This window comes from Astyanax mexicanus, chromosome 22 (assembly GCF_023375975.1).
Source record: "Astyanax mexicanus isolate ESR-SI-001 chromosome 22, AstMex3_surface, whole genome shotgun sequence".
Classification (NCBI taxonomy): Eukaryota; Metazoa; Chordata; class Actinopteri; order Characiformes; family Acestrorhamphidae; genus Astyanax; species Astyanax mexicanus.
Genome location: NC_064429.1, coordinates 30,237,850 through 30,258,255, shown reverse-complemented (window position 1 = coordinate 30,258,255; position 20,406 = coordinate 30,237,850). Strand labels below are relative to the sequence as shown.

Sequence of the window (20,406 nt, the reverse complement as noted above, 5' to 3'; positions counted from 1 at the left end):
CACCCACTTCCCCCAACAGGGTGAGCTCCCATAATTCCTTCCGCCCCCCCTCCAGTCCCGACGCCACAATACCATAAGCATGCGTTGCTATCTCGCGAGCGCGTTCAGGCACTTTCTCCCTCTCTCATTCTCTCTCTTGCGAGCGCGTTCAGGCACTTTCTCCCTCTCTCATTCTCTCTCTCGCGAGCGCGTTCAGGCACTTTCTCCCTCTCTCATTCTCTCTCTCGCGAGCGCGTTCAGGCACTTTCTCCCTCTCTCCCTCAGTGCTCTGAAGCACTTCTCTACAACTTCTCCCGTGCTCCACAGTGCGCATGCGCAATTCATGTTTGATTCAAATTAAAAATATTACATCCTTATCTCTTTTCTTCGAGTATGATTTCAGTGGAACCAAAACATTTGGTTTATTTCCTTCAGAATTGTAATTAATTTAGTCTGAATCAAAATTGACACATCAAAATTCAAAAAGGTTGAGTTTCACAATAAAGTCAATAATTGTACTATGTGTTCAATCATATTTATTAGCTTGAATGAACAGCTCCATGCTTCACTTTTTACAGTGTAGACCAATAGACTGTTGCATTAAATAATAGAACATCTATATATATATATATATATATATATATATAAATAGTGCCGATATCATTTAAACTATTAATTAGTAAGCACCTCCCCACAGCCAGTAACAGTTATACTTAATATTGATTCATTTTATTTTCTAGTTCTTTTTTTAGTTCATTTGTTTGCTTTGAACTATTTATTTCAAATAGTACTGTTACTATTATTATTTATATTAAATATTTTGCATTATTTAGTACTTTTACATTTTTGCTTTTTTGCTTTTGTTTGTTAGACAATTTTATGTATTCTTTTTGTTTAAATCTCTTTATTTACATCTTAAATTAAGCATTTCATATAATTTACACTTAATTTTACTTTAATTTCAACATACACACTTTTTAAAGTACACACTGGCAGTGAGTGTCAGAAACTGAGGGACACAAACAATATGTGAATACATTGTGCCAAAAAGCCAAAAAAAAAGGAAAGTGGACAATGGCAACAGACTAAACACAGTTAATATGAGTTCAATTTAATTCTGGATTTGCACTGTCTGCATTACAAATATATAAGAATGGTTACAGAACTCCTTATTATTATGTTAGTAGTAGTAATGATTTTAGTAAGAGTCTAAGGAGGGAAAAAGCACAGTTAGAATCTTATAGCCATTAGATAAAGCTTATATTGCATTTAGCTCCAGCATTTTCTGCCTTACTTTTCCCTGATAGATGAAATATCCAACATCAATAAAATAATAAGTGCTCATAAAGGCTGATGATGGTTTTCCTCTATGTAAGTGTCTTTAACTAATATTGTTTTCAGATGTTGGTCGTCTTGGAGATCCAGCCCTCTCCTTTCCTCCCACTGTTCCCTCTGCTCCACTCACTTCTGCAGAGTCATGGTGATCCAACCTTTTACGAGGACCACAGAGCAGCCATCCGAACAAAGGATACACAAAAGAAATGACTGCAGAAACTTATGTGGATCACTTTCTTTACATAGACCTTGATAAATGACAGGATGCTACTGTATGTATGGGGTGTGTCTGTACTGTATATACAGTCAGCTCTATATGTATTTGGATAGTGATGCAATAGTTATAATCATCTGTCTGTAGCCAACTTATTGTAAACTTGCAGTTGTTGTAGTCTACAATAGTAGTATTTTTATATAAATATATCCAAAACATTCTTAAACACATTGATAAAATAAATGAACAATGGCTTATTTCTCTATTCCACAATAAAACAGCCCACATACATCTTCTTTGTCTAAATGAAATATTTTCAAAACAAATGTAACTAGATAAATTCTACATATTACCTTAAATTATACTTTCACCTTGATTTTCCATACTTTTTTCATTGTATATTATTAAATACAGTTGGCAAAAAAATCTGGGAGCAGGAAAGAAAACATTTAATAAATAAAATTAATCAGATTATGAAACTGATCTCCTTATTACAAACCATTTTTTAGTTAATACACATGTACTGTACTTACTTTTTTATTTTATTTTATTTTATATAATGTTACAAGGCATATCTGCATCTAATACAATGAGATGTGCAAGTGGCTCATACAAAAAAAATATGTGCATGTGCTAAAACATTTAAAGAAATATATATATTTTTTGGCAGTTTATGTTCTTACTCTTTATTCTTGTTGTAAACTTACCGAAACAGTGTTTTTTCAAATGATTCGTTCATTGTCAAAAGTCAAAATAGAAATTTTGGTTATATTTAAAATATCCCAATTTTTTAAAAAATGGAAAAATTATAATTTATGCCATAGAGGGTTAATTAACGGCTTAACGTATTTTCTTTTAACTACTGCCTTTATACTACAGGACACTCTAAAACTCAGCTCACTGGTGTCACTCAATCATTTTAAACTATTAATATCTAACCACCTTCAGACAGCCTGTTCCTGTTTTACTTAATCTTATTTATCCTTAACTTTTATTTTAGTTCTTCTTTTAGTTTTATTATTTACTTTTTTTATTTTGTTTTCTTATTTTATTTTCATTTTATTTTTTTATTATTCTTATTCTTATAGTTATTATATTATTATTTTTAATTATTTTTTAATAGTTTTGTATTTTTGCTTTTTATCTTATTTTGATTTTCTTTTATTGTATTACTGTTAGTTAGTTTTAGCTAATTTTAACCCATTTTTGTTGTATTAGTCTTACTTTCTTTTGATTTAATTTTTTTGTCAATTAAACCATACTTAATTATAATCATTAATTTTATTAATTTTATTTTTTATTATTATTTTTTAAATCTATTTTTATATTTTATTTACTGCTATTTTACAATAATTAAATTTAGCTTTTATTTTCTCTGTCATGTCAATCCCTGTTTCTGTAAATGCTCGGCTACATTGAAAATGAGGGCTGCCCTCAATGTACATCCGAGTTCAAATAAAGGTTGATTGATTGATTGATTGATTGATTGATATTATTTAAGATGTACTGAAAATAATACAATTACCCCTGTACATTTAAAAAATAAAAAAGAAACATAAAAAAAAGGAAAAGACTCTCAGTGTCCCTCTTGCCCATTGGCTGACGTCTGTCTGAGGGGGCGGGTCTCCATAGGCTACTGTACAGCCACGCTTTATTCATTCAGCAGCCTTGCTTGCTATCCACACCCGTTTTCCGTCAGAGCTTCCTTTGTTGCGCTATGATTGGCTGGTTTGAGCGTGCTGAAACGTAGAGAACCAAATGGGCCAATTATAACGCAGGCGACCGAAGGGTATTGGCCAATCCCAGCTTGCGGGGGGCGGGTCTTTCCAGAATTCGGGAGGGAAACTGTTTCCCGGCGACGTGCAGCAGTGGACTGAAGGGGCCGGGTCTCAGTTGTGTAACGTGAACTTATAAAGACAACCTACAGGGCTGTGTGTAGAGTGGGTTGTGTAACTGTGTTTTTGTGGTCTTGTGGGCAAATTAGGAGTTTTTCTTTTTATAATTTAGGTGGAAAATATGCTTTATTAGCTAGTTTAGCTCTATGTCAGGTGCTTAAATAGCGGTTAGTCTATATAGTCTAGTCTATAGACTAGCTAACAGTGAACTAAGCTAGTTAGCTAATATATGCTTAGCCTATAGGATATAGTTAGCCATCTAACTAAACACTAGCTATCTAACCTAACTAACTAGCTTATTTAAGGTGGTATTAATTGATTAACTAGATAACTATATTAACCACCTTTATTTTAAAAGCTTATTGACTCATATTGAGTCTATTATTTATCATTTACGACCTATATCTAGCTTTTTGGACAAGTGTAACTTACCTTTAGCCTATAGCTTAACGTTATAGTTTTACATTTCTGGCAAGCTAGCTTAGGTTATCTATATTCTGAATTAAGGCTGGATAATAAACCCTAGATTATAAACATGGGGATGGGAAGGCACACCAAGCCGCCGGGCAGCTCCAGCAGGTTGGACGCAGACAGTGAGGAGGACGCTGGAGGTGTGGAGAGCCTGAAGCTGGAGGATGTGGAGCCTGTGGAGGTGGTGGAGGGAGCGGTGCAGCTGCATCAGCAGCAGCGGGAGACCTGGACCCGCCGCCTGGAGTTCGTCCTCGCCTCGGTGGGGTACGCGGTGGGTCTCGGTAACGTGTGGAGGTTTCCGTACCTGTGCTACAGGAGCGGGGGAGGTGGGTGAAACCTGGGCTGGAGGTGGGCTAGACATGGTTTTAAAACATCTAATTAACCTTAGCAAGGTTAGAAAAAAGGATAAAGAAGGAGAAAATAGGATAGAAAAGGATGTGTTCACTTTACTATACCGTTATAAGAACGTTTAGCAACGTTTAAAACCAAGATTTTAAGAAAGGTTAGCCTGTAACGTTCCAGAAACAACGTGTGACATAACAATAGTGGTTTGCATCACATAATCAACATAATTATTATAACGTTTTTCTCGCATTCTCAGGTTAACGTTCCCATCTAACAAACCTAAGAATGAAAACATAGACACAAGAGACGTCGCAAGAACGTTTAATAAGCGTTCTGGGAACGTTCTAAAACAAACGTGTGACATAATGGATGGGTTGCATCACACTTCCTCACGTAACGTTTCCTTCTAAACGAAATGTCAAAAGTAACATTATCCAAAACAAACAAAAAAAAAAATTAAACGAAAACAAATTGACACAAGTGACGTTGCAATAACGTTTAAGAAGCGTCTAGGAACCTTTAAAAAAAAAACAAAGAAACGTCTGACATAATGATGGGTTACATCACACTTAGAACGTTCCCTACTTAACATATCCAGCTAGACAAAAACAAACAAACAAAAATTATTGACACAAGTGACGTTGCAAGAATGTTTAAAAAACGTTCTAGGAACGTTCTGAAAACAAACGTGTGACATAATGATGGGTTGTATCACAACCTTATTAGAGCATTCCTCACTTAATGTTTCCAGCTAGACGAAAAAAAAAACATTCTGGAAATGTTAAAAGGTACATTTCCAAAATGTAAAAAAAAAAATGAAAACATTGACACAAGTGACATTGCAAAAATGTTTAAAAAACGTTCTAGGAACGTTCTGAAAACAAACGTGTGACATAATGATGGGTTGCATCACAAACTTATTAAAGCGTTCCTCATATAACGTTTCCTTTTAGACAAAAATATCAAAAATAACTTTCCCAAAACAAAAAATGAAAACAGTTACACAAGTGACTTTGCAAGAATGTTTAAGAATCGTTCTAGGAACGTTTAAAAAAAAACAAACGTGTGACATAATGATGGGTTGCATCACCCCCTAATCAGAACCTTACTCACCTTACTCTACCTTACGCTAGACAAAAGAAAAACATTATGAAAATGTCAAAAGTAACATTCCCAAAACGAAAAATGAAAAACATTGACGCAAGTGATGTTGCAAGAATGTTTAAGAAACGTTCTAGGTGTTCTGAAAACAAACACGTGATATAATAATGGGTTGCATCACAACCTTTTTAGAATGTTCCTCTTGTAACATTTCCTTCTAGATGAAATGTCAAAAGTAACAACGTTTAAGAAGCGTCCTAAGCGTTCCTCACTTGTTTCCAGCTAGACGAAAAAAAAAAAACATTATGGAAATGTCAAAGGTAACATTCTCAAAATGAAAAATGAAAACATAGACACAAGTGACGTTGCAAGAATGTTTAGAAATTGCAAAAATGTTTAAAAAGTGTTATAGGTACATTCTGAAAACAAACATGTAACTTCGTTTCTTGATGAAATGTCAAAAGTAACATTCTCAAAACAAAAAATGAAAAAAAAAAAAAACATTGACAAGTGATGTTGCAAGAATGTTTAATAAGCGTTCTAGGAACGTTCTGAAAAAACATACGTGTGACATAATAATGGGTTGCATCACACTTGTTCATCACTTAATGTTCCCAGCTAGACAAAAAAAAAAAAAACATTTTGGAAATGTCAAAAGTAACATTCCCAAAATGAAAAATGTAAAAACATTGACAAAAGTGATGTTATTAGAACATTTACACAACATTAAAAAATATGTTCTGAGAAAATCCCACTAGACAATTTAAACAAGAATGCTACCTCAGAAAATGTATTGGATGTAGTTTTCATCGATACATATTAACGGTTAGTTGACAATGAAATATTGAGTCAACCAATTTTTACAATTGACTTTTTTGAATATGTTGATTAGAGCTGGAAAATATATGAATATTTTATGGTATTGACAATATCCATATTGGGGATATCATCAGTGCTTTAAGAACACTGACCTAACTGCACATTTCATTGTAGACAGTGTAAAACAAATCCTATTAAATGTTTGCATTCACACAGCTTTAACTCATTCACTAAGTGCATTATTATTAGTATCATGACATTCTGAATCATTGACTTCTGTTACAAATCTGATAAAATTATTGTATTTTTTTAATATCACAGTTATCATATTGTATCATATCATATCGTATGCAATAATAGAATTTGATTTTCATTTTATATATATATATATATATATATATATATATATATATATATATATATATATATATATATATATATATATATTAATTCAGTATTTTGTCATATCGCCAAGAATATCCTTATCGTGAAATTATCATGAAAAGTTGTGATATTATTTCAGGGCCATATCGCCCACCCGTAGTACAGGCACATATTTTTCCAACAAAGTACAAACAGTGCTTTCAGGTCCAACTTTATTCATTAAAAAGAGAGAAATTTTAACCACTGATTGGTCTGACACAGATATGTACATAAACAATGGCAAAACTTGCTTTATGCTAAAAAAAGCATAATATTGTGATATTTATATATGCTGTATTAATACATTTAGATACCCCTAGCGTACCAAAAAGTGAGGGGTCAGAGTCCAGCACAGTTTACTGATTTCACTTTTCTTCTACACTCCTGCTAAACCTGGCAGGGAATGAATGAGCAGGAAAAACTGGAAAACGTGCAGGAATGTGACGCTCCACTAGAGTTTCCCCACACTGGATTACTTCCTCCTGTATGAATCGATGCGTTAAAGCCCTGTATTTTGAACAGTGCTTATAATGCTATTTAGTGGTTAATAGAGGTGTTATTAGTGGGCAGATTTGCAGAACTGTGCAGAAATGTGTTGTATGGACTATAACAGTGTGTATAGGGTTCTTTAAGGAGACTATATTGAGTACAAATAAAGGTAGCTGTACATGATTTTTGAAAGAAAGGTCTGTTTGTACAGTTGCAGTAGGGAAAAAGAACATAAAATGCACAATAGGGGACTATAGAATGGTAAACCTCACTGACTGAGCGAGATTCAGTGAGTCTGGTTTCTGTAATAATAGGCTGTAATTTGTCACTGCTGCTGTTGGTACAGTAATGGCATCATCAGTTAAACACTGTTTGTGTGATATGTGGTTGCTGATGTTTGTTCACTTTAGGAGGCATTGCCTCTGACACTGCGCTCTAGATTGTTTGCACCACCGTTAATCATAAACTACAAAGTCACATTGGGGGATATAGGTCACAGCAATTGTTATTCTACAGAGCTGGAATTTGAAAGTGTTTGACCCACTTAAAATTCATCAGCTTTATCTTCTTTTGTGTTCTGGACTGAGCATTCAGTTCAGCGCGCTGCCTGATCTCGTGCTGCGCCTGTTCACAGCGCTACTTAAACGGGAAATAGAAAATAAAGTTTATTGAATCCTATCGTCCGGCTTATTATAGCTATCGCGATTTATAATTTCCTTGATAACTATCGATATCGTTTTATCGCCCAGCACTACCCAATCATGAGTAAAATCTACTCGAATGTAAGTGAGGTTGGGGAAGTGTTAGTGTAAATAATTACGTGGTTGAATAATGTCCATGTGGTGTGACTGGATTAAACTCAGTCAGCAGCAGCATCCCGTCCCCGATGGGAGGAGTTAAAGAGTCTGATGGCTCTCGGAATAAAGGATCTTCTGAGTCTGTCTGTTGTGCAGCTCTGTGACAGCAGTCTGCCACTGAGCACACATACAGTACATACATGATTGTGGTGTAAAGTGGGTGACTATCAGGATATATGGATTCTGATTTAGTTTATGAATTAGTGCAATATGATTTGTACAGTAGGTGTAACTAGACAAAACTGGTCCCCAAAACTCAGCTTTAGTTCACAAAAGGGGATTTGTGAAGGATGTCACGGATGGTGCTTTTCTCACCAACCTGGAAGCGAACCTAATTTAAACCATTCGCCCATTTTCCACCAACAAAAGTAGGTTCTGGAACCAAGAACATTCCTTCACAGCGAAGAATATTAGGTTTTTAATAAGCTGCTGTTCACCACTGCTGTTCAACACCCTTGGTTGATGAAGTATGATGAGATGTTTCGGCCGTTCCACTAAAACTGGTGGAAACGCGGGCTTGTTTGCTGAAAAGCACCACGGTTCTTATAAGCCCAAACTGAACTGGTCCAAGAACCAGAGTTCTATTGCAGGAAAAGCGCTCAGAGAGGCCAACTATCACTTTAAAGGAGCTGCAGAGATCAGTGGCTTAGACTGCAGTTGAGTTGCACCAGTCATTGATATGAAGAGCTATGCAAAAAACTGACATGTACTGTGACTCGAATGACTTGAAAAAGTACCGGTAATTAAAGCATGCCTGAAGTTTGGCAGGACGTGTTATAGTCAGATGATGGCCAGTTCAAAACAGTATCCCAAAAGTGAAGCATGGGGGTGGTAGTACCATATTGTGGGAATGCTTCTACTCAGTGTATCTGATTAATTTAACATGGTTATGACTTCTAAATTACACATGACAGGTCAAGTGTAGGGTCTCGGAGGTGCTCATTAATCTGATTTAAGTCGTGGGTGTTTAGTCACACACTACGCTTAAGCTAATTGGCTATATTAAGCTAATGTATTATTAATACAGAATGTTCTGTACAGCATACAGCTCTGTAAAGTGACTTAGTAAGGGCCTGCTGACTGACATATTTATGATAATTATTTTTAGCACTTTGAGATTTATTTGAAATGTAAAGTGCATTACAAATAAAATATATTATTTATTATTCTTTTTTTATATATAATTGTATTTTTGCATTTTATAAGTGGGTTATGAACAACATTGAGCATTCCTTAAATACTATTAAACTTTCCAGGTTCCTCAGCCTATTTCCCCTCATTTATGAGCTGTTCTATCTATATAAAAAATAATGTATTTACTTATTTACTTAATAACTAAAAAACACGTAGTTATAACACATAGTGAGTACACAAGCTGGTCTGTAATCAGGAATCTGACTAATGGAACCTAATCAGTGTTCTCTCTCTGAGATGCTTGATACATTTGGCCCAGTAATCAAAGACTCAGCATTTATAATGAATGTGATGATTTGTCTGCTTAACTGTGTGTCAAGCTACTCATATGATCTCAGCTGGAGAAAAGTGGAACCTTTGTAACAACTAGCTATACATTAAACAAAAAATAGGGTTAGTGTGTGTGTTTGTGTTGGTTTGCATTTGACTGAATGCAAATCTATTAGGAAGAAGTTTTCATGGAAACATACACACAACTTTACATTTGAGTCATGTTGTATGGCTGCTTTACACACTAAGAGAAGTAAGTACAGATTTGTACTCAAAAGACTATAAATCTTGTCGCTGGGGCTGTACCTTATATTGAGGTACAAAAAAGTACCTTTCAGTGAAAGTCCTTTTTTGTACCCATGTTTTTTTGTGCCAGTAAAGATTATAAAGATTATAAACATTATCATCAACTGAATATGGCTCAAAAACTTGATGATCCAAATTTTTTATTTTCAAATAAAAATTTGCAATTATAATATATATTGTTTATTAGTACAGTGATAAAGAATACTGAATGTAAATTTTGGCTGGTTAAATGGTACAAATATGTACTTCCTGCTGTTAAAAATTACTTTGTACTTTAGAGGGAACAAATCTGACCCTGTAAAGACTAAAATTGTACCTTTGAGGGTACAATTATGAAGAGAGTACCTTTGAGAACAAAAAAGTACTTATTTTGTACCTCTGTTTTTTAGAGTGTACATCCTGTTACAGTGTGCTATAGATTTGTGTAGAACAATATTGGATATTATATTCAGAATTCAGAGTTATCTACAATACAATTATAAGGTGTTTGAGTACTGTACATTGTACAGTATACCAAACAATGGTGTCTGAATATGTTATATATGTTCATTTTCAATTGGTTGGGGCTCTGCCACTATGATCAGGAGATCGCCGGTTCGAATCCTGTTAATGTAGCTTGCCATCAGCTACTGGAGCCCTGAGAGAGCACAGTTGGCACAATTGGTGGGTGCTGTTGATCAGCACAAGGCTGCGTCTGTGAGCTGATGCACATGCATTTTTGGACAAGCTGAGAGATACAGAACTAGAGCTGGACTATATTTTGATATTTTATCGTATTGTTATACATTTTCTTATCGCATCAATAATAAGCAAATCGAGGAGATCATCACTGCTTAAGGAACACTGACCAAACTGTACATTCCATTATTTAGAGAGGAAAAAAATTAACTGTAATATAAATCACTGTACTGTATGCATGAAAGAATATTTGAATAGGAGTTTTTATGAATCTGCCACTGCTGATACAAAGATACATAGTGTAGTTAGCAATCAGTGCAGTTTCACAGCTGTTTTTTGTAATATGTATGGATTCAAATGTTTGATTTACCACATAAATCCACCTAGCATGGTGTCATACATGGTGTCACACATTTTTTACCATTCTAATAAAATACTTATTCCCTCTTTTTTTCTTTCTTTCTCTCTCTTTTTTTCAGGTGCTTTTCTCATCCCGTATATAATCATGCTGTTTGTGTGTGGGATCCCGCTGCTCTTTATGGAGTATGCTATTGGACAGTACACACGCTTGGGGCCGGTTCACGGATTGGCCAAAATCTGCCCCCTTTTTAAAGGTGAGTGGGTCATGTCTACCAATTGATCCAAATGGTTTGATTATCTACCAGAGATCTTCATTTTTCTACATCCCACCCCACACGTTCCACATTATACTGTCCAGCAAAAGAAAAAAACTGTAAAAACATTGATGATATCATCAGCATCATCATTCTTAATGCTCCGGTTTACATTGATAGGCTGGCAATTAAGCCGAGAGCCACAGGAAAGAAAGGAGTAAAAGAAAATAACATTTTGTAAATGAAGATAGTTAAAACAAAGATTCCTAAGATAAAAACATAAAAAATAAAAAATATATATAAAATAGAACATAATTTTGAATATTTTGCTGCATTTCCACCAACAAAAGTAGGTTCCGGGAACCAGGACCGTTCGTTTGCAGAGGGAACCAAAGTACACTAGAAATAAAAAACATGTTAAATTGCATTTTTCAACATTTTTAACATCTTTACTATGGATGTCACAATCTAATCCAAGGATTTAGGATAATGTTATGGATTCGGAAATCAGATATTGTAAACCCAATCCAATTCTGAGCACTATCAGTTGTCCTCAAGGTGCCATTAATGGGCATTATTGCTTAGCTGGCAGCTCTGAGGAGAATTTTCAGAAGGCAAATGCAAAAGTTTATATAGATTCTGCAGTATAGAACTATTTTACAGTATCAATATCTGAAAAAATATAAAATGCAGAAATTGCAGAACATACATTTTTCTTTATTTTCTTCAAACCACCACTGAACAGAGCTTTCAGAACCAAACAAAGGCTAACGCTAATGCTAACATCTTACATGCTATACAACCTCAAATATGTGTTTTAAAGGAACTGAGAGCTGAATGATAATATGAAACAGCAGAACACTGTAAACTACTGGAGCCTGACAGTGCCAGTGTGTGATGACGTACACCAAAGGCAGTGGCATATATACCATTTATAGATATAGATATCAGAATTATATCGCATCGAGTGAATTGAAGAAATATATTGTGAGATAAATTGCTATGCAAGCCTGTAGTTAACAGCAGGTTCTGTGTATCGCTAGCCTAATTGGAGCAACTGCTCTACTCAATCACACATCATAAATTACTCAGTGTTTGAGTCATTGTTCGTACATGAGCCCTCTTGTGTAATTTTGCTGGACTGTATCATGTGATCGTAATGAAGCATAAGTCACCACTTTCTCCCACTCTTCCACATGCTTCCACATGCTTTGGTGCTGATTGCAACCCCCCACCCCCCACAGTTCATTGCCCTGAAGCTGGCTGGGATGATACCTGATGACCTGTTGATGGTTGAACCCTTGCTGATGTTTTAACAATGCTTCATTTTCTAACATACACAGATATACAGTAATTAATTGTATCTCTTGGTTTACTGTAGTTGATAATGCCCATGGGTTTTAATTGGCCTGGGTTGTATAAACTTGCGTAAATTCCTCAGTATTTTATTTAAAGAAAGCAGATTGCCAAATATGTGCTGTGTAAAAATACCACTAGTGATAGGGATGTCCTAATGAGTGGATTTAGTAATTGGTGGTGTAAATTGGGGAGAAAATGGGATAAAATTACAATGGGTTCATTTTTTGAATATTTTCATATTCTGTACTGTTTACAATTCTGAGATCAGGATTCAATTCAGTTCCATTCAAGCATTAAAAGGAGAAAAAAACTAAGAAAACAACACCTACATTCAGGTTGTCTTATTCACTTTGCTTTGAGACACTTGTGAAAGGCATGCTTTGCACACGCATTTCTGGACAAGCTGAGAGATACAGAACTAAAGCTATATGTTGATATTTTTTCGTATTGTTATACATTTTCTTATCGCATCAACAATAAGCAGTTTACACAAATTAGTTTGTGTCTCCAAAAGTGTTCAAACACAACAGATTACATATTTAATCACTAAATATCAGTATTTTCCACATTTAAACAACATCCAGGCATTTACATGCCTTTTAAATCTCAGCTGTTTTTCTATCGTTTTTAGAGATGGAGGACATGGTAGGAATAATCGTTGACTAATCGAATAAATAATCATCAGATTAGTCGACTACCTAGTTGCAGCTCAACACATTATTCTCCTCTCACAGATTGATGAATAAAGTCATATAAATATTTTTTGTAAATATATTTCACACGGTATTGCTGTTATTCTAAAGGGTTCAGCCATCAGTGGTCATCATCCTCTCTTGGTTTCATTTGCTCTAACTCCAGATTTCTCTCCTTAGTTTTTTTTTTATCTCCTCAAAGACAGAGATAGTCTACCCGGTCAAATCTTTTGGGTCCGTCACTTGATATATCGCTCATTTCTGTCTATAGCGGCTCCTTGCTTACAGACGGACAGATGCAGGTAGTTCTCTCTGTATGATATTTTGACTGACTTTTTTTTGTATTTGTATTTATTTGTATGTTTTTCAAAAGTTGTATTTTTTTATTCGTTTATTTATTGGAAAGTTTCCATTAAATACTTGTTTATTCTGCATACACTGACATGCCATAAGTCATGGGATAGCAGTATGTAAATTAAGCATTGATCATTAAGTGTATAAGTTGTGAGGTGCTATCTTGTGAGTAAGCTTAAACTCTTGCCAGGCTGTCTGGCTAGAATTGTCTCTGCGAACAGACAAGCGACTCTGGTAGAAATGCCATCCCTATTCAGCATTCCTTGGCTTCTGTGGACCGTGGGAAATGTCATGGGACTCGATACTATTTCCTGTCCCATTTCGTACGGCACATCAGTGTATTATGTAATAATTGATACACCCATAAAGGTATAATGGGTCTGTATTGTCCATAAACTGTAAATACATTTAGAAACATACATTTTTGTTTTGGGAAATGCCAAAATATCCAGCCTTGTCATTCTAGTGTCTGTATTTCCATTTTAAAGGGTTTGTTTACACAGTAAAAGAATGACAGCTGTCGCTATGCTTCCTACACCTTAAGGTGGCCTGCTCCCAGTACATTTTAAAATCCACAATCAGTGTAAATCAGTGTCTCACACAACAACACTGCCTGAATACTTCCCTGATGATGGATTAAAAGGATAAGGGAAACACTGGCCAGTGTTTGGGGCCAATAGAATGGCCTAATGAGACACCTTCAGGGTTAAAGGTTAATTTTTGCATGTTAAAATGTGTTGAGTTTATATAGTTTATATAACAGTCATAACAGCATTTAAACATTGTATATTGTATAAAATATAGATAAATTAAGAAGATATTCTGTTCCATTATTAGCATCAGATATCAGTCCAGATATTATTGATCTGTGGGACCAGTCCCTTCACTGAACCTGATGCCCACACAGGCAGGGCAGCTACATTACTGTATTTCAGGTTCAGCATCACTAACTGACATACCATATTCATATTTATATGCTCATTGAAATATGAATTAAAAAGGTATTTTATCAACAAGAATTCACATTAAGACAACATCTTTTGTGTTTATGTTGAAACGTCCACAGCACTTGGGTTAAACGCTTATGCAAACAATATTTTTTTATTGATAATCACAGCTCTGGAAAAAATAATGATGCGCTTCTTTGATTTTACCTAATTGAAAACCTCTGGGATATAATCAAGAATAAGATGGATGATTACAAGCCATCAAACCAAACTGAACTACTTGAATTTTTGCACCAGGAGTAAAGGCATAAAGTTATCCAAAAGCAGCGTGTAAGACTGGTGGAGAAGAACATGCCAAGATGCATAAAAACTGTGATTAAAAACCAGTTTTATTCCACCAAATATTAATTTCTGAATATAACATACATAACATTGAAATATAACATTGCAATTTTTGTTTTAGTTTTAGTTTTTACAGGGGGTGGTCACACTAGTCAAGACAAGCAGTAGAAGTTTCATACAAAAAAAAAAATACTTTTAACTATTTTTCCTAAACTTTAAAACAAGTCAATCTGACTCGTAAAACAACAAGTTGGTAATTGATATGCTAAGGCCTCGTCAATTAGGGGTTTTAATTAAAAATGTATATTGTAAATTTTGATTTAATATCTTATTAATATTTGTAACAGAACGTTTGAGTTATTTTTCGAGTATATGAATATTTGTAGCTTTTGCATTTGGCTAGTATAAGAATTTAAGAAGCTAATTGCTGTATTGTTCTGATGCAACCTGATTGGCTGCTGGATTTGGGATAAAAGCGTAATGATGCATAAAAGACACCAGAAGCTTTGAACCTATGAATATCACAGTCTTTCAACTGTTACGTTACTTAGTTTAAAAGTCAGAAACAGGGGTGTGTCATATTGTATCATACACGATAATATTGCCAACATTTATAAATATCTTGAACAATATTATACCCTGAAATATTGTGCCATATCACCCACCCCTAATTATTATATCAGGGAAAACTTTTTTTGCTGATTTTAGCAAAAGAAAAGTTCACACTGTTCTCATTTCCAATTATATATCTACTAGAGACAGATTGTATCTGTCCAGTATCATTTATTTTACTTTAATCCTGGATATATGTAGATATCTTATAATAATATATGTAGATATATTATTATTAGTATCATGACATTCTGGATCATTAACTTCTGTTACAAATCTGATAAAATGCATAAAACTCACAGTCACACGTTTTAATACCATTCCATCATTCAGTCTTTTAAACCATTAAACTCTTCTACTGAGGATTCCGTAGATCTTGTTGGTAGATCTGCTTAATCATGTGGAAGGGTTTAGGTGGTTAGCATGGTAAGCCTTTATGGGCAGCAGAACAAAAGGAGCAGAAATAATAGGATTAAGAAGGATTTACATCTAAACCAACAAGAGTTCTCCAGCTAAACAAAACAAACTGGAGCTCAGAAGCAAAGCAGCAAAATTACACTAAAGCTATAAATGTCTATTGTCTTTTCTGAGTTTAAATATAGAGAAATTAAGATTCTTCGGGGGTCTGAATTCTTTTCGACATGTATTGATACCCTGTAATATGAGGATTTTTATGTCCAAAATGAAAAGGGGGCACCTACTGCACGGCATGGGGCGTGTATATTCTAGAGGGAGTTTGGCTACAACTTAAAACTGCTTAAAAGCCGTAGAATGGGAATGAGTTTTTAAAGTCTGTGCCATCAGTGCAACAGCTTACAGTACTTTGTGTGGTACTGGACTTTTAGCTGTGTGGAGTTAATTCCTCATACTGTATCTCCTGTTTCACTACAGAACACGTGCTTTTATCTCCCTCGTGCTCATATTCTAATCCCATACAGAATTATGCAGATTGATTTGTGTTTTCTGTCGCTATTTTGCGGCTAGCGTGAGCACTGTAAACAAAAACTAACGCCACGGACCGCGAGGTGTCGCGCGCTGCCACTGTTGTGCCGAATCTGACTCCCAGGAGAATACGGCTCCGCTTCAAGAGCAGAATCGGCACAACACCGCCCGCTGTAAAACTGCTGGAGTGGAAATTTGTTAATAAATTAACAAACATAAAAACTAAGAGTATTCTATCTGTAATTTCATTTTGCTTAATTCGTTTTATAAATTCTCAATACAGTTCCATTTAGTTACCTTTTTTCTTTTAATTACCGCTTTTATTAGTTTGAGTTAACAAACATGTTCTTTTACTTTCAGTTTTCGTTATTTTGTTCGTTTTCGTTAACGCTAATACTTGGTTACTTAGCTACATTGTTATTATCACACCAGAGCTTTATAAAAAAAATAGCATTAAAAACAGATGCCTATGTCACAGACTATTTTCTGGAGCCCAACCTGACTCGGCCCGAGGAACAGAATGGAATGGAAGAGAATCTAAGCTCTGGTGTAAAACTTCAGCCTTTATCAAATTCCAGACTTTTAAACCCCAATGAACTTGTGTTTGGGTACTGCATGCTTTGCAGTGTGCTCTGTTAAACCCGTAAATAAGCACCCAATGTTAAACACTGTAGCTAATTGTGGTAAATAAGTGCCCATATAGTTATCTACTTAATAAAAAACTGGTATGCCATTTGTGAGTTCTATACTGGTGGAATTTGCTTAATTTAACGATTTTGTTGCCAGATTGTGCGACTTTTCAGACCCCTCTAGCAACTCAAAAATGATTTCTGTACGAACCTTAGCTACTTTCACAGATGAGAATTGCTAAAACTGAATGTGTGCTTTTGCTATCAGGGTTGTGTATGCCATTCTGTTAGTACTCCAATCACCAAAGTTGGACAGTATAAACAGTAAGTAGGCAGATAAACATAAGAAGACACTGCTTTCATTTGTTTCCATTGAACCTAATCAGAACCATCAGATCTTCTGAATCTCTAAGACCCACTTTATTGCTTGGTCAGTGCTCTGGCGTAGAGCTCCAGGGCTTTGAGCGATTTTAGCTTTTTGACGAGTTGCGATCCAACAACAGCACAGTAGTGCGTGCAGGGCCAAGTTTAGGATAGTGAGGAAGAGGCTCTTTATGAAAACTTTATCTCAGAGCTTCCAAAACTTTATCTCACAGCTTATCAGTGGACAGTCTGGCAGCATCCCTAATCCAAGGACTTAGGTCTTCAGTGCACGGTTCGGGCAAATGCCAGTCGGTACAGTACAGTGATTTCTGCACCGTCATCACTTCTCTACAGTTGTGTGTAGGTTATGAAGTCCATATACACTGAAAGAATTGTTTTATAGGTCGTGTAGACTATATTCTAAACAGCAGTTATCATGTCAGTTACAGTGGAAGGTGATCCTTGAACCCACGTCTCATGACTGTCGCATGCTTAGCCATGTTCTGAGACCGTTCAGGAAGAGACCTGCCACTGTTGAAGCTCTGTACACAGAAAACAAGGCTTTAAAAACTGTGAGATGTAAATAATGTACTGTTCCGTACAGAATAATATGAATCATCTAGAAATTCCAAGCTCTTCATACAGTCATGGGCAAAAATACAGAGACCCAGTGAAAACCTTTGTCTTGATTTACATATTCAAACGTATAAATATTTGATCTTTATTTAAACAATATTGAGAGATAGTTGTAATATAACTTAACACCTACAGCTAAAGAAATGTCTATTATTATAAAATAATAAAGGCACTTTTTAACCCACAGGACTAGGGCTGCACAATATATCATTTAAGTATCGTCATCGTGATGTGTGCATGTGCAATAGTCACATGTCACTTAAGGCAATTAAATCAATGCAATGTTTTGATTCTTGACACAAGAAGTGGATACACAGCGCTGTCTCTGTGTCTGTGTGAGTGACAGGCTGTTACTGCCTGAGAAGTGCAGGGGTAAGGGGGAGCACAAGAAGGGGGTGAGGGGTGGATATGGCAGGGGTAAACGCGAGGTAATCGCATGGCCTCCATCCACATGTTTGGGCACGTGCTTGCAAACACATGTGTCAAAAGCTGTGCCCCTCAGTCCAGCGCAGTTTTGCACAGATATTTCCAGTTACAGCTGAATTTTAATCCCAGAAAAACGCTCTTATTTACCTTTTAATTTTCCTTTTAGTGTTTAATTTCAATATTGGGCTATGTAGCAGTGTTGTTGCACAACACACAACTCATAATTGGTCCTAATTGCTTGTTATGGACGAATTGAGTTCCAAACTAAACATGCTTTAGTTGAACATGATTTATACTGAAAGCTTATAAATCATAATAGAATGTGCTTTGAGAGCCAATGTCAGCATCCGTAAGTCCCAAGAATTTTATACAAGATCCCACTTTATTGTGTTCATATGGAGGTCCATGGTTTCATATGAAAGTAAGCTATTAATATCAGATTTTTTTCTATGGAAATTCCATTGAATCCCATTGAAACTGTGGAACTGAATTGTGCAAGGTTACATTTTCGTAGAGTTACTACATAATATAGGGTTTCCAGTTTAAAATGCTACTGAGCTGGACTAAGTTATTCTGTAAAGCTTTTCCAATTTTGCACGTGGAATTTGACATAATATGTTTGTGGGGGCAGTTTAATGGATATGCCAAGCACCACCTTAATTCAGAAATACACTCAAACTCATATCACAACCCTCATCATCATCATCATCAACTCAAGATCGAAGAAAGAAAGCAAACGTATGGTAGGTCATTATAGTAGGATTTAAGATTGGTGTCCTTCTGCTAAAATTCACTTTTTCTTGTTCTTTGTGAAATACTATAGGTATCTCTAAGTTGTTTATGATGCTGCACATGAAACTCTTCCTCAGTCTCCATTGTCTGCAGTAGCTAGTAAAATAAAATAAAAAATATTCAGAAAAATTAGTCAATCAGGAAAAGCACCATGTCTACTTCAATCTGTGAATTAGTATTCATGGCCTCGCCCAACTTGGCTTGCAACCGCCCACAGGCAGAGCTGAAGCCGGGCAACGACGCCGTCTCGTCGGATAGGAGCTAACTAACAGCGCTAGGAACTGCATGGCAGTTTGTTCTTGTGTTATTTGTGCAAATATCAACACATCAGCGTTATATGCTTTGCCCAGTAATTCAGAGTTAAGGAACAAATGTTTAAAACAGTTCTGTTTACACTAGTTACTTAGCTAGCTAGATAGCTATCTTGTGTAAGCAGAGGTGGGTAGTCCAGGTCCAGAAAGTAAAAATTCATTCCTGGGTGGATTGTTACTTTCTGGACCTGGACTACCCACCTCTGTGTGTTTACATAGGTTTACACAGGATCTCCGGTGGATTTTGTGTATTACAGGGACTCTAAGACTAGGTCAGTGGCTGAACAGCACTTACCAGAGCATTACACCGGTTGTTATAAAGTAACATATGACATTGCAAAGACTGTTATAAGTGTAAAAATGTCTTTATTTTAAAACTTTTCTCACTGTTGGCCAATCAGAGTTGATATGTTTGCATGTATGAATATTCATGAGCAAAAGCCGAAAGCCTATCGTTTCTCACCGCCCACTCCTCCACCGGACTAAAGCAGCGTTATACTGGATTAACTGAAAACTTTTTTTCACAAAGACGAGGTCACATGGCATTCATTCATACTAGAGACCACAACTAGACTAAATTTTAACATGAATGAAAAAAAAAATATGTAATGAGACATTTAATATCAATTTAAAGTGTTTGATCAGCAGGGGAGGACATGCTGTAAGGGCAGCAGTGTCATGGCTTACTATCTAACTACCGCTGTCTCTCACTGTTCCCTCCCAAAAGGCGTGGGACTAGCCACAGTGGTTATTTCATTCGTTCTGGCCACCTACTACAACGTCCTCATGACCTGGGCCCTGTACTACCTCTTCAACTCGTTTGGCTCCAACCTGCCCTGGCAGTCCTGCAATAACACCTGGAACGCGGTGAGCAACTGCTCCACCGGCTTCCCCGGCAACGCCACCCACCTGCAGTCGGCCAGTCAGCAGTTCTTCGAGTGAGTAGAAGCTGTAGTTTCGTAAGCGAACAGATAGAGGTGAAAAACTATGGAGAAACTATGTAGACAAAAG

General features: G+C 35.8%; 1 protein-coding gene across 1 annotated transcript in view; it reads left to right on the top strand.

Moving 5' to 3' along the window:
• The first annotated feature begins 3,414 nt into the window (after positions 1 to 3,414).
• si:ch211-225b11.1 (uncharacterized protein LOC561694 homolog) overlaps positions 3,415 to 20,406 on the top strand; it is a 38,954-nt gene continuing 21,962 nt past the window's right edge. Inside the window, exons 1-3 of the mRNA XM_022667535.2 lie at positions 3,415 to 4,220; positions 10,856 to 10,990; positions 20,123 to 20,333. Of these exons, the coding sequence (XP_022523256.2) occupies positions 3,959 to 4,220; positions 10,856 to 10,990; positions 20,123 to 20,333 (608 nt within the window). The 5' untranslated portion in view covers positions 3,415 to 3,958. The remainder of the gene's footprint in view (positions 4,221 to 10,855; positions 10,991 to 20,122; positions 20,334 to 20,406) is intronic.